The sequence below is a fragment of the Chiroxiphia lanceolata genome, chromosome 4 (genome assembly GCF_009829145.1).
Source record: "Chiroxiphia lanceolata isolate bChiLan1 chromosome 4, bChiLan1.pri, whole genome shotgun sequence".
Lineage (NCBI taxonomy): Eukaryota > Metazoa > Chordata > Aves > Passeriformes > Pipridae > Chiroxiphia > Chiroxiphia lanceolata.
Window position 1 is genome coordinate 24,907,704 of NC_045640.1, and position 14,933 is coordinate 24,922,636.

Consider the following 14,933-nt stretch of genomic DNA (forward strand, 5'->3'; position numbering starts at 1 on the left):
ATGTCAGAAGGACTAACTATCAGTCACAGAGAGATAAAGAATGAGCAAACATACTCTCTGAAAGGTCTAGTGCACAGAATGAAAAGACTAAAAAAAATTGTCAAGGATATGTATTTAGTTGTATTTTATGCTTTAGTTGGCTATTTAACTGTTTTTGAAGCAGGACATTTTCAAGCACTGGCACCATTCACCTGCAACCTCTCTATAGCTGTGAGGGTGTCTTAATGCTGCTAATGGCAAAAAGCCAAATTCAGAAACAACCAACCACGTTAGAAACAGCTGTCCCCATCACTCACCATTGCTACCCAGAAGCTGCAAGGACGGAATGCTGGAAAAAATTTTTGCTATATTATAGTAATTATCAAGACTGACCTTTTCCTGATTATTCACTGGATGTTCAAACAGAAGATTTGTGTTTGACTCATAATTTTGAAAGCTATTAAAATGACTATCCGGTTGCTGAGAGGGGGAAGAACTAAGCAGACCTTTTCATCTTTGAAAGAAACAAGAAATCCCTAACATCAAGCTCCACTACAGTGCTTATTTGGTTTTAGGCTGGGTTTGCTGGTTGGGTTTTTTTCCAAGATCTTATTCCCAGGGTTTCATTCTTCCCTCTGAAAGCCTAAGATAAGCCAATACCAAGAGGCAACAATTTTTTAAAACTGCTTACTCTTACTCTATGGTTATTTTAAAATACTTAAGAACATAATAGAAGTAAAATTCATGAACACTGAGCATAATCTGCTTTCCTGCATTTTGTGAAATCATTTCTATAGCATTTCATCAATGCAAAAATCATTATCTTCAAAGAGGAGTCTTTAGTTTACTATCAGCAGTAGCTTAGTGTAAAAAGAACTATACGTACACTGTTTAGGCTACTCCCCAAAATACAAAAATCTGCTGTTCACAAGAAACTTTCAGCTACTGGCAATAAAATTCTTTGAAAGAAACAAAACAAAAACACTAACTACTCCCTCCTGACCAAGGTACTATTCAAATTATGAGATGAAGATCGAATTTTTCTTCCTCTCACTCTTATAAACACTGGTTATAATTATGGCTTAGGTTGCAACACAATGATTACCTAATCAGGAGCTGAAAAAGTAAAAGCAATCATGGTCAAGAATTTTCCAAAAAGGAATAAGGACATTTTAGATACCCTACAAACTACCCTGCAAAAACCTTAAGCTACCCTGGAAAAACACCACCCAAAGTAACAAATCTGATTGCCTATGGTTAAAAATTAAAGACAGAAAACACAGAGCTATTACAAGAACCGAGGAAAACGGACTCATAAGGAGATGGTAACCCTCCTAGCCTCATTAAACTAATTAAAAGCACTTGGCTTGTTAAGTTTAATAAAACTAAACTGAAGAAGAAACATAATGGCCTGCTATAATGCATGATGGCTAAACACAAAACAAGAGGACCAAAAAAATGGCCTAAAAAGTTTAGTTAAAAGGTTTTTGACGAACAAAGGAAGGTAATACTTGAATCAGTTTTTCAGTTAAGACTAGTCAAGGCAGAACCCCCCCCTCCCAAAAGCTTAAGAAGAAACTTGTAATTAATACATGGGATCATATACTGTGGCTCCCTATAAGAGTAAAGGAATGGGTTCAAGGTTTCTGTCCTAGGGAATGAAAATCAAAGATTGTTTTTGAACGACACAAATTCCTATTCCAAAGTCCAAGCAGAAATAACATTTCAGAAGAAAAATGTTGAAGATACCCTATTTCTCTTATAGATTAAATTTACTTTTGTAAAGAGACTTAAGATGGAATAACCTCCTCAGATTTAATTGATTTACTTGAGTCCATTAATTGAATTGAGACTGTCTTCAGCATTTCATGTGCTCATGAGAAGACTATATGCAGCCTGAGGTTGATGGTGAAACTGCTTGAAAATGCTGATACTCCCTGTTGTACACCAACAATTTTAAAAGCTACTCTGACTCTGAGAGAAAATTATGTACTTCAGTGTGAAAAGAATCCTTTCTTGGAATTATTAGACGTGGCAAAAACTCCTCTCTAGTTAAGTCTTCATTTGCATCAGAAATCAGGTTCACGTCCATCCCCAAGCTGATAATTTACAAACGATCCCTGTGTCTAGACAGGATATTTACTTCTGGAAAAGACCAGAAAGAAGCAAATGTAGAATGCCTCCAAAACACATATACCTGCCTACGTAATAAGAAAAGCAAATATGGATATTACTTTCTTGGGGGGCATATAAGTATTTTGTAAAATTATTTCGATAGTGCTATTTACAGGCCACTTCGTAACAGTCACAAGTCAGCTTCTCAAAAACAGCCCTCACATTACTCCAAAAAGTCCAACTGGTTAAACTGTAAGGCTCAGGTAGTCCATTGGAATTCACCACCAACTCACTTTCTATGTCTCCAGCTGTGTTTTCATTCACCTACAGGTGAATCACTGAATTAATTGCCTGGTATCAGTATCTCCTGACACTATTCCTCTTGGAAACAGTCTCATTCTCTTCCTTTGGGGTCCTGAGCATTTATTGGTTTCTAAAGTAGAAAACAGACTTTTGGTGTAAATGCTTACTATTCCCATAGGTGTAAATACATTGTTCCCATTCTCTGACACTGGTACATAGCTGAAACTATATGGTAAGGTTGGAAAAGCGAAACTTTGCTGAACAGGCTAACACGGTCAGGGAATTCGAAAATCCATGCTTGACACAAAAAGGAGAGAATAAAGACATGTCCAAATATGAGGCCAATTCTGAAAACACTTCAGAAAAATGGGCCACATGGGCTTTCCAGTTTTCATCCCATTCCTAGGGACAGTGACAGGTTTTCCAGGAGGTTCAGTTTCTATTCATGATCATGAGGAAAAAATTTAGCACCTTTCTATACTTTTACACACAGCCATCATATTTTACAACAATGAAAAAAAAGACAACACAGAAGAATTTACAGTCCGGGATTGGTAAAAGCATCTTTTTACCTTCCTTGAAACTCAATTAGGAAGGCACACATTGCTCTATAAATTAACTAGGAAGGTTACGATCTGTCTCCTGGGAAGTACCAATTCAAAATTCATTTCTAGTTGTGCATGTTTCACATGCAGAATTAGGGTCCTTGTCAAGTGCAATGAGCCATCTCTTCCAAGAAATTCCTATCAAAATGAATTACTGAAATCAAGAAGCTGGATGTAATAATTCTCCTCTTTCCGTTTCTCCTTTATGACCTTGTGCAGACAACCTGACCAGATGCCCAGGATATGAAACCATGAACTGCATCCTAACCACATGATGTCTAGAGAAACATTTGTTATCTACTGAGAATTTTGAATGCTTAACTGTGTTGCTGTATAAATCACTTTTCTTATAAGAGTTAGATGAATTATATGGCATGCTTTTCCCAAGCTGACACTTTTGCAGTGCTACTATCTTCACAGCTGACACTCTGGGTGAAGACAATACTATAGCTTTCCACAAGGTGGCACAGTTCCCTTTGCTGAAATACAGCATTACTGTGCCATAGAGAAATTTTTTATTCACAACCCCCCCAAAAAAAGTATTGGCAAATGTCATCATTTAGTTTAAATAGGTTTTAGATCTCTAACACATCTCTAACAAGGCTCAATTTAACAAACAGTTAATTGTTAGACAGTTCATAGTTAAGATAGTTTAATGAGTTAAAAAGGCTGCTTTCTCTTTGCTGAAATGAAGAAAAAGTATCTGTGCTTGCTACCACACAAAAGCAAGTTTCAATCAAAGACAGTTAAGGCACCTAATACGGCAGTGGAGAGACTAAAGGGTTAAAAAAAAATCTGATTTTTCCAAATCATCAGTTTCAAATCCTATGACTTCTTTCAGTCTCTCAATATTTGGAGTAAAATGGGACTAGCAAGGAATCCATCTACCCCGCTCCCTTCCCATTCATGTGAGAATTAAAGATCCCAGAGCATTTTCCACAGGTGAAGATTTTCCCTGCTGTTTATGGACCACTTCCTGTCCCTGTGATATATGCTTGTCCTGTCCTTAGGGCAGAGGTAGATGCACTAAACAGCTCTGCTCTCAGCCTCTCCTACTGCACAGCAACATCAGTGCTGCTGAGCTTCACCTGCAGGACCACACATACAGTCAGCTACTGCCCATGCATAACACCCACATCAGGCAGAAAGCAGGTAAGATGCTTTGACTCAAGTGATTTTAAAAAAGCCAAAAACATGTAAGTTTCTCCTCTATTTCTTGTCTCGCTCCTCTCAGTCACTTCTATGAATGTTTCAGTGCTCGGTTCTGATTCCATCAGTCACTGCAGGTGTATGGCACAGCCAAAACCCTTATTTAAATTACCTGGATTTCCAATTATAGAGATTCACATACATCTTTAAAAATGGATGCAAGTACAAGGCAGAACTACCAAGACAAATCTTGTCTTGAAATATATATGCAAGCATTCTGCTGCTATTTTCTCCTCAAAACCCTTAGATTACAACAGTAAAGGTTCTGATCCAATTATGGTGCTTGGTCACATAATGATCTAATTTTTCTTATGAATTGCATTCTCAAAATAGGTTGCATTTTCTCTTCTAAAATACAAAGTTTCTTGTTCTAAAAAGTAACTTCCTATTAGGTGCGAGTTGAAGTAGACACATCAAAAAGGAAGAGTACTTTAAAAAGGGACAAACTTGAAATTAAAGAGCAAATTCTGCCACTGAATGCCCCAGGAAGCTATCCAGCCATGACAAGCAACAGAGCCCTCTCTCACTCAGAACGGAAAACTCACTTAGTTGTGCAAGAGGACAGTTATTACAGTTGGACAGTAGAATCCTGAGCTCTACAATCAAATTTCCTGGCCTCCGTAATTTTAAAATAAGTCACACTTTCTTGACCAAACTGAATATAGCTTTAAATCTGCAAATTCCTTTGATGGAATTAGTCATGCATGGTCAATCCACATTGTACCAAGAGGAGGGGTACAGTTAATTTCAAAACTTAGGAGACATTCTGCACCTTGCAAGTTTACGTTTACAACTGCAAAATTTTTAATTGTTATTCTATTGCAGATTTTCTTACAGACCTTGGCTTCCGGATCACTGTTGATGCTGCAAGAATCATCATCATCAGATTGAGGACCATTTCTGTTAGAGGGGGAAAAAAAAAAGAGACAAACTCAGTCTTAAATTACAGCACAATACAAAACAGAGCTGGTCACTCCACTGGAGTTATTGTACCTGAGCTTCAAAGAGGCATAGCGTAATGTTGCTCCTTCAAACTCTTTCAGACTTGGGTCTGGGTTCACAGTGGCTGCATGCAGATCCTAGAGATAGAGGCAGTGCTATTAGTATAGTTTTAATACTATTAAAATAGTATTAAATACACCATCATGTTATTTCTTATCTCAAAGGGAAATTAAATCCTCCCTGCAAAGAAGCGATAGTATTTCTGGCTGAAGTTGAAAAGAGGCATGCATATATTTCTCAAGCTGCATTTCATTCACTGCAGGCATCTTATTTGTTACATGGCAGTTGCCCCTAGTTTAGACTGAATCCATTCCAAGTGGAAAGATCAGAAAAGGCAGCATGTTTGTGAGCTAGACATCCCTAGCAGTACCCCCACTCACTTTGGCCTAGGTTATGAATGACATTCATGGAAAAATAAAAGGGGAAAAAAACAGCCACTGCCATGCAAAAAACAAGGGTAATAGTATTAAAGGTTCTAAAATCTGACAATATACTTGCCTTCCAAATGTCACTATTAATCTTTCCCCCATTCAGTACAGCAAAATCACTCCATGGCTGTTTCTAGACACATAATTATTCACACAGGAAGAAGCACATTGATAAAAAAAAAAAAAGAAAAAGAAAAAAAAAAAACAAGACACTGTTGTTAGCATTGATATTTACAGGATGGGTTAGGGAACAGATCACCTCAAACTTCAACTACTTACTTCACTATACTATGGCATTTGGAGGAAAGGGGAGAGAAGACATGCCTCTAACAGTTACTTACCAAAACAAATGATTGAAACAAGGAAAGTTAATATAAATTAGGAACAGACAATGAAATTACTCTTTAACTATGGTCTTAAAAGCAAGCAAAATGAATCTGAATATGAATGTTGGCCACAGCTGCTACAGCCTTTGATAAACAGCAATTAAGGGGAAACATTAGGATTTCCATTTGAATGGTATTTTTGTTAAAAGACCCTAACATTACTGGAACTAGAAATACTGAAATACAGCAATATATACAAAGATAAGAAACATACAAGGTAAAAATCAAATATTTCTAGAGAGAAAGCACAAGAAAAGGACAAGGAAGGTAAGGAGGATTAGTAATGAGTGCAGAGATTTCTTGCTGAAAAAGTAGTTTTCAGAAGTCTAGCAGCTTTTTTAAAAAACAAACCAAAGCGAAACAAAGCACCTACCCTCTCATTTTCTATTCAAATTTCTCAAAAATCTGGTATAATCAAGCAAGTAGCAGTGCGTTTAGCACTACAACAACCCGAGGTTCAGCCTTTCCTGTAAAGCCTGAGAGGAACAGCTGATGTTGGAGCTGCCTCTCTCCTCTACCCCACCAGGAAACAAATCCCACAGTCCTGAACAAAAGCCAGGTAGGACAGGAGATTTCACTGTTGAGCACCAAATCAAGAATTCCTGAAATTAATTCCCCTTTTAAGATTAGTTCTCCCAGGCTGTCCAGCTCAGCCCCCAGATGAAGTGGTTAATTTGGCCCAATGCATTAATATGCAGGGTGGACTTCTCACCTCAGAAGTGTTCTCAGCATATCCCCACTGGAGGAATTATTTTGTGAAAAGCAGCTCATGAGTACCCCTTCCCTAACATGCCTACAAATTAATTGATTTGTTAGCTTTTCCTACCAAGTCCCTTTTCTTTAATTATTAGTGGTTATGTTAACTACAGAAGAACTTCCAGAGGTGATCCAGGCCTGGGATGAGTCAGGCTATAAGACACAACTACCTTCACCAAACTCTGACATAATCTCAAAGAAACTCTTATTGAAACTTAAACCCTACAGCTTTTTCTCTGCACAGGAAATGGAAAAGAGGCAGCAAAATTTCTAAAATTTGGAAGAGAACATTACAAAAGACAAAGACTCAAAAAGGAAGTAATTTGGCAACACACAAGAGAAAAGAGTGATCTAAAACCAAGTCAAATTTAAACAGCAAAACTAAAATACATTTTCATGCCTCTGAGGTGGAGGAAGGGAAGGAATGTTACAGGTTATTCATATTTAGCATTTATTAGCATTTTTGTTAAATCAGCAGGATTTTCACATAATGCTTAACCCATAATTGCTTTGGATTGAAATTTACTGATCATCTTATGAAAGAAAAAATGCCTTGCACTCTGTGTAAAAGTAAGACATTTTCACATTTTTTTCCTTTTTAGTACGCTTTTTGCCATCAGTATGCATTACAGCATCATTTGTCCTACCCATTCTTTTTGATTCTCTGTTCAACAGTAATAACTGTTTTTCTTTATGCTAAATATCCAGAGTAAGCTACAAAATAAAAATGGCTGACTTGATCTGTTCTTTGTGGACTGCCTTCAGCTGTGAGCCACATTCTAACAAATGAAGCAAAGCTTCTGTATATTACATTATTTAAGAGACAGGGACACAAAAAAATAAAATGAAGGGGAAAAAAAGAGGAAACAAGACAAAGGGTAAAAAGATGTTACTGTGGGGGAAGAAAGTGCTTCTAAATGTTTATTTGATGAACTCAAAAGCTGAAAGAGCCCAGATAAACTCACCTCACAACTAGCACTTGACGATTCACAGCCAAATGTGACCTAGATAAAGGATTTGTATGGACTCACAGAAGCCTATTGGGACAGTTATGAAATGCTACCCATGCCACTCTTCAATCCTAGATTAATCTCTTCCATATGCCTAAAACCTGTATACCCCCAACCTTTTAATAATAAAGCAATACAAATTCCAGCATGGGGGGAATGAGCTAAACCAGTCCTCCAAAAAGATTATCTTGGAGCACAGGCTTCCAACAGCAATGAGAGAACCAGCAGTACATAGCTCACATGTGGATTCAACTTGGAGGTGGAAGCTCTCCACCACAGCTGGTGCAGCCAGTAGTAGTACTGGGAGCCCCTATTTTAGATCAAATTCCACATCTTATGTGAAATGTCAGATTGACCACATCACCGACACCTATATTAATCCTTCACAGGGAGGGAGAGGAGGAGCACCTGGGCTAGGTTGCAGTGCAGCAAACAGGAACTGAAACAAATATCACCTGCAAGTGACCTGGAGATGATTCAGTGCTGGCATGCACCAATTGCAGAGAGACAAAACTCTAAAACTTCATGGCAGCTGATATTGTTAAAATTACTTCATTACCTATTCCTATCTCTTAAAAACACACTGTGATTAATTTTCCTCTCGCTACTTTGTACTGGGGTTCTGCTCAGAACCAGCTGAATCACAAAGCATTCTTCCTCCAGTTCCATTGTAATAAAGCTCCAAACCTGTGGTTTCAAGAAATGCAACCATTTCTTGAATGCTAACAGTTCCCATTATAACTCCAGCTACAGCTGTTCTTTGTAGCAGTTTCTGTGTTTGGTAGGGGACAAAGTCCAGAGCTCAATTCATGCTCTTGTTTTGAACTCTGTTAGTGTAAGTCTGCTGGTACTGCATTGCAATTCTATGTTAGTAACCTCTGAGTCAAAAAAACAGTACTGCTTCAATAATGCTAAGATGCTTATCAATGAATGCAGAAACCTGCAAAAAACCTTTGTCTATACCTACCATAAAAATAATATCATACCAATACAAATTTTGGGAATGTATTTATTTTCCATACCGTCTTTTATGCCACAGTGTATGGTCTTGATGCTGCCACAGAACTGCCTAATACTTTGCGGAACAATTCGTGCGGACTAGAACTGCCATATCAAAACCTAGGTGAACGTACTATGTACTCACATACATGTCTTATTTAATATATCTATACTGTATTAAAATCTGTTGCACAGAATCACAGAATATTCTCAGTTGGAAGGGACCCACAAGAATCATTGAGTCCTACTCTTAAGTGATTGGCCCATACAGGGACTGAACCCACAACCTAGGTGTTGTTATTAGCACAATGCTCTAACCAACTCATACATTTTGTATTCTCCATAATGCTGCTGCTAACTAATGATCATTGAACCTAATCACAAACTATTATTCACTTAAAGCAAACAAAATTGTGAAAGGTTAAAAGTACACCTGAGACATTACCAGCAGGTCTGAATTTTTAATTGTAAAGACATTTTAAACAGAAGTAGAAAAAATATCTGAAATGAAAATATGTGGTTTTCCTCTGCAGTTTACAAACCATCCTAATTTCTGGGGTCTTGTGAAAAGCATCTATAACTTACTAATTCAAGTCCTGTTCTCCACATTTTAGAGTAAGAAAAATAATGGTAAAGTTATATCCCTCTTGTGTACATTACAGGAATTTATACTGGAAACGTGCAGCATTTTACATTCAGCATGTCTAGATTTTTCTTGTTTTCTTGTACTGGAATGGTAACAGTTGCAGTTCTTTCGCCATGAATCCTCTCAGAAATAACTTCCAGCATGCCTGGTGCACAGTACATTACATGGGAGCTTGACTGATGTAAACCATAACTGAAATGTGGTGGTCAAGTTGCAAGTCTTATGAATAGCATTTATGAACATGTTGGAGCAATCTTTCTAAAATAACGAACAAGACTGTGCATATTTAAGGTTATAAAAGTTTCAGACGCAAGATGGTAATACATACTTGAAATCCTTAACACCTCTTAACTTCCATTTAAGTTAGTTTGGTGCACATATGAACAAAATCAAGAACACATGAAATGCTGTATCTAAATGAATTAAAAAACAAACCCCTAAGGATTGTCTGATCAAAAACTCAAAGCCAGTACAAAGACCCTTGATTTCATAAAGCTGCAGACATTTCCTGAAAAGTTAGTATGAAAAATAATTAATTTAACACCAAATTTATTTTGTATTACTATTTAATTCCACAGATGTCTCCCCAGCATACTAAACCAAAGTGATTGTATTTTTTGTAGCATACTCTTCTTTATGATAATTGATTTTATTTTTCTACTTACATGACTCCAAACAAACCTGTGGATTGTGCCTGAAAGGATTATTTTAAAAGGTAATATCACATACAGCTCTTTCAGCACGTGTGGAGGAGAGTGTGTACTTTTTTCTGTTTGTAGTTAAAGACTGACTGCAACACACTGATAGATATTTTGTACTGGTAGGGTGTACAGAGACTCACACTTGAGAACACTTCATGTTTATTCAATAGAAAGCACACTGTAAAGGAACTAGTGTCTCAAATGAAGACTCTATGTCTTTTTGTGATACTCCCACCAAATGAACCAAAAGAAAGAAGATGCCAACAAAGAGTCTGGCCAAAAGACTACTATAATGTGCAAAAGTTTTATGTATCCTGTATCCAAATAATGCAGCAATGCTTCAGCATATGCTACAGAACTGCATAAGTTTCACATTCATCAGTGACTCATTCATCAGTCACTGGCTGCCTAATTTATCTGAGACATGTTTGATTTCATCCTACATATCCAAAGTTTACAGTGTTTTATGAGGTAAAACCATTACAAAATGACACAGCAGAAAATACATACTTACGATGCATTATCAAAAAGTAGCTACACTTTGGAACATTATCAGGCCAGTTTAGCTAACAATTAAACCTGCAAGTTCAAAAAGTTATTTCAATTTTCTTTACAGTATGCAGCCCACAAGAAGACACAGTATGTTACCTCAGTTTCTGGAGTAGGAGACGGAGTAATGGAACCAAGAGATCCTTTTCGTGAGCCCTGGAGATCTGTTGGGATGGACACAGGACGCTGCCACTGAGTTGTTCCTGTAGGTATGTGCCAGTAGTAGATCCCAGCAATGTCATTGATTTTTTTCCAGCCTGGTGGTAAGTCTGGGTCTTCTGAAATGAATGATCACTCCAATATCTGCTGTGAACAGGAAGAAAAAAAAAGAATCACGCAAAGACACAAACAGCTCTTCCGTGGGTCCGCACAGCTGGTACTGCTGTTGTACAGTTCTTGTGTAAATGAACAACAGAAGAACATACTACTGAGGCTCAAAGTAATGTGACAAAGCCTGGTTTTGGCATATAAAGAGAGGAAAAAAATGGCACTACTTACTGAAGACCTGTTGTAATATGGCAACTATCCAGTATCATCAGATAGCTCTTCTAGTAAGATTTAGCTTCAAGCACCTTAAGTCACAGCATAGAAAGTAATATTTGGAATTGTAGTGTACTCTATCCTTCATCACAGCACCTTCCCTTCTCAATGCATGGCAGCAGTATTGATGAGCATGTATTCTCCTCATAAAAGTCAGCTTACCATAACAGAAACCCCTCCACACCAACCAAACAAACCACACTGGGTTGACTTTCAACATCTAGAAGACTGCTTGTTCTAAACAAGAACATGAGAACTGAGCGATCATTTCACACACACCTCACTGTCACAAACGAACATACTGTTTTCAATTGGTTTTACAATGGGGTAGAAAGAAAACATCGAAAACTCATTCACAAAGCCAAGGCAGAAATTAAATACTAGTGCTACTGACAAACTTCCTGCTAATTTAGGAATGCACCAGCAAGTCATACTGCAATTAGAGACATTCCCAGATTCACCTGGAATTATAGATGCATGTAAGAGATGTCACTGGTGGAAAGCATGCCCTGCCTTTTTGGAAAGGCAGGGGCACCACTTCTGTGCAAACCAGCTGTACCCCAGCAGAGGCAGTTATGCTGGGTATATGCTTTCCAGAGGCTGGGAAGGGAGACAGTGCTCTTCTAAACTTTCCAGATAGACTGCTTTGTTTGTGTTATTGTGGTACATGCTGTTAATCAACTGCTATGATCTACTCCAAGGACCATCGAGCTGTAGAAAGAAACAAGCAACCTCCTGGACTGATGTTTCAACAAGCACTTGAGCAGGATGATGAGGCTGACTGTAGCACAGTGAACTGAGCTAGTGAGAAAAACCCCCAAGAACACCAATGCTCACCATACCAGTGAGCAGTGTTTCATCTAGTCCAGCAACTTGCTTCTTACCTTCAAAGACAGTCCTCAAAATCCTTCAGTGGGCAACAGAATAAATAATCTGTTGTTATATTGGCTCTTAATCTCTTTTGGAATTAAAAATTCCTTATTAGTCTAACCTTCAAACCTCTTTCTAGGTGTTTTATCACGATGCTTATTTCTGAATCTCTCTCATTTCTGCTACCCGCATTATGCACAATATACAAACGCACACACAAAGCATGAGGTAACTTAAATAACTCTTACATTCCATGGCACAACCAGACTATTTCTTCCCCAGAATCACTTAAAAGTTCTTAAATTACTGATTTACCATTTGATGAATAATCTAAGCAAATTCTGCAGAAGAAATACTAGAGAATATAATTCCACTTAAATTCAATAAAGAGTCTCACCCGTGGCCCAATATCTGAAATCAGCAACATTCATATATTCAGTTCCAGAAGTTCTCAAATATTCTAAACACCTGCTTCTAAATGTCCCCTGTTGTAGCCTCTACTGCATTTAAACACATAGTTCCTGACTCCAAGGTCTTACATGTTTTAAAGGACATTCATCTTCAACCTTGCTCATTTTTGTTTTCCAGCTGAACAACTCAACTGCATTCTTTTCAACCACATAAAAGGAAATTAAACACAAAACACTTTCTACAATTTTATCACATCATGCGAGAAGTAATGTGATCAAATATCCAAACATACACTGAAGTATGTGTGGCAATATCTGTGACTCCAGATACCCTTGGATAAGTTTAAATAACCAGTTCATAAAATTCCAAAATATCGCAATAATGCCAATGTTCCTAGAACTTACATATTGGGTAACGCATGCCAGGATAGCAAAATAATAAGTCTTTATTATGGAGAGAGGCAGAGCTTCAGATCAGGTTCATACCATTCACAGAATTAAACAGACATACTTCAACACTGTTAGGACATGAAATGTTATTCTCCTCGCTTAAGGTAAGCACAGCTTCTGTCCTTGCTATACATACATACGTATGCATACACAGCTATTCAAGTATCCAGTCAGGAAAGTGTTATGCCATGGCTGCATTAAACTACTCATTTCAAACTAATCAACCAAACACACAGAGGAACCAGCTTATTGTTATTTATTGTTGTCATGACATGCAGTACCAGAAAGACCTAACGAAGAATTACTTTCAAGTAAAAGCAGACAAAACTCAATAGCAGAAAAACTGTTAACCCAGAGACCTAAACCAAAAAGATTCCTGCAACACTTAGTTAGAAAAGAAGAAATGATCTTGTTTGTGAACAAACAGTTGGAAGGAAATAATGTAAATATCTGGGAGCACTCAGGTAAGAAAATACCACCTGGATGTAATACTAATTTACTTTGAAAATTTATCCATTAACAAAAATAAATACACCAAATATGTTTTCATATGCTTGGAAATAAAACAGGAATTAAATTTAGGGTTTTTTTCAATTAACATTGCTCAGGACTTTCAAAAAGCTGCATTTCCACACAAAATGCCTGTGATATACACTTGTGCACAAGGCATGTTGCTGGTGTGCAGGTACTCCTCACACAGAGAGACTGACCTCAGACCATCTGATAAGCAAAGCATGGTTGAACAGGAAAGCAACAGATGGGATGTACTCATACTGAAATACCATTCCTCATGTTTGTTATGCAAAGCTGTACATCAGTCCAACTCTGTTGATAGGACATAAAACAATGTGCATGAAACAAATCCAGTAGGAAATAAAACTGATCACACTGGACTTCTTAATCTGAAAGTGAGAATTGCTCTCATGTCTGCAAGGTTTTAGAGGTAAAAAATTAAATGGAAATAGTTCCTTGTGGTCTATGGATAACTAAGTCCTTCATGCTTCCTCAGTGGCAAATGATTTGCAGTGATCAGGAACTTTTCTCTGATTCCTTCCAAGTCATCCCCAGGAGATGAAATTCTACTTGGCATCTCCTGGCCTTTTCCATGCCTTTCTTTATGCATTTGTTGATGAAAGGTCAATGAACCAGGACCTCATGATTCCTTACAAAGCTTCTGGGTTTGAAAGTATCATTGCTCTGAACTTTAGAGCATGATTCACAAAAAGAATGTATCCTTTTGTACTGGGATTGGTTCACCTACCACATTTATTAGAGTTAACCACGATCCCCTGAAAGGCTATACTGTTAGACATTTCTGATATAAAATGCACAAAGCAACAGGAGTAAGAAAAAACAACACTGAACTAGAATAAAAGAGCAGTGTAACTAAGCTGTATGAGAAAGCAGACACTGGGTTTCCTTAAGAAACCTTGATTCATATTATCCGTGTAAGCTGTCTTTCTACAGCAAGAAAGAGACAAATTCTTATCAACTGAAAAACTAATTTAAAATGTAACCAAAACTCTGCACAGGAATGAGTTATATCTTTACCCAGGCACCATGCAGATTCACACCACACTGCAGACTTTAGAAAGCCCTCTCCTTCTCAAGGGAGAAAGCCCTTACTGAACAGGGTGGCCCCACTGCCTAGATACACCCTGGCAATGAAGTCCAAAGTCAGCCTTCATCGCAGGAGAGTGGACAGTCAGCCTGCAGCTGACCCTTCACCTCAATTTCTATCCCTGTCCAAACAAAGGGTGCACGAAAGCTGCCACTAGCGAGGCAGGCAGCTCTCATCCCAGATCTGCCCACAGTGGCACAGACATGCCGGTGAGTCCTCATCAGCAAGCTGCTGCTTGGAAAGCTACCTCAGATTCGTGTGAGCTGTCACCAGCTGACTGCTGGAACAGAGTTAGAAATTCGCAGCTGGTCTTCTGCAGGCAGAGTCACATGAAGAGAGGGGTCACCAACAGAG

At 37.9% G+C, this 14,933-nt stretch overlaps 1 protein-coding gene and 1 long non-coding RNA gene across 7 annotated transcripts in view; one reads left to right on the forward strand and one right to left on the reverse strand.

The window, feature by feature from the left end:
• APBB2 (amyloid beta precursor protein binding family B member 2) overlaps window positions 1–14,933 on the reverse strand; it is a 181,900-nt gene that overhangs the window by 55,308 nt on the left and 111,659 nt on the right. For 3 of the 5 annotated variants that reach the window (XM_032684724.1, XM_032684726.1, XM_032684722.1), the window contains exons 5-8: window positions 10,788–10,994; window positions 5,712–5,774; window positions 5,205–5,290; window positions 5,051–5,111 (exon numbers count right to left, since the gene is read on the reverse strand). Coding sequence is in view for 1 of the 5 variants with exons in the window: in XM_032684734.1 (XP_032540625.1) it covers window positions 5,051–5,111; window positions 5,205–5,290; window positions 5,712–5,774; window positions 10,788–10,966 (389 nt within the window). In the remaining 4 variants the exon portion in view is untranslated. The remainder of the gene's footprint in view (window positions 1–5,050; window positions 5,112–5,204; window positions 5,291–5,711; window positions 5,775–10,787; window positions 10,995–14,933) is intronic. The other 2 variants (XM_032684734.1, XM_032684725.1) reach the window with 2 other exon arrangements.
• On the forward strand, window positions 5,558–14,780 carry LOC116785377. Of its 2 annotated transcripts, XR_004356511.1 has the most exons (4): window positions 5,558–5,670; window positions 10,756–10,897; window positions 11,930–12,072; window positions 14,715–14,780. It is a non-coding gene; the product is annotated as an uncharacterized LOC116785377 (long non-coding RNA). The 2 variants fall into 2 exon arrangements; XR_004356510.1 differs by lacking the exon at window positions 14,715–14,780 and having other exon boundaries at window positions 11,930–12,140.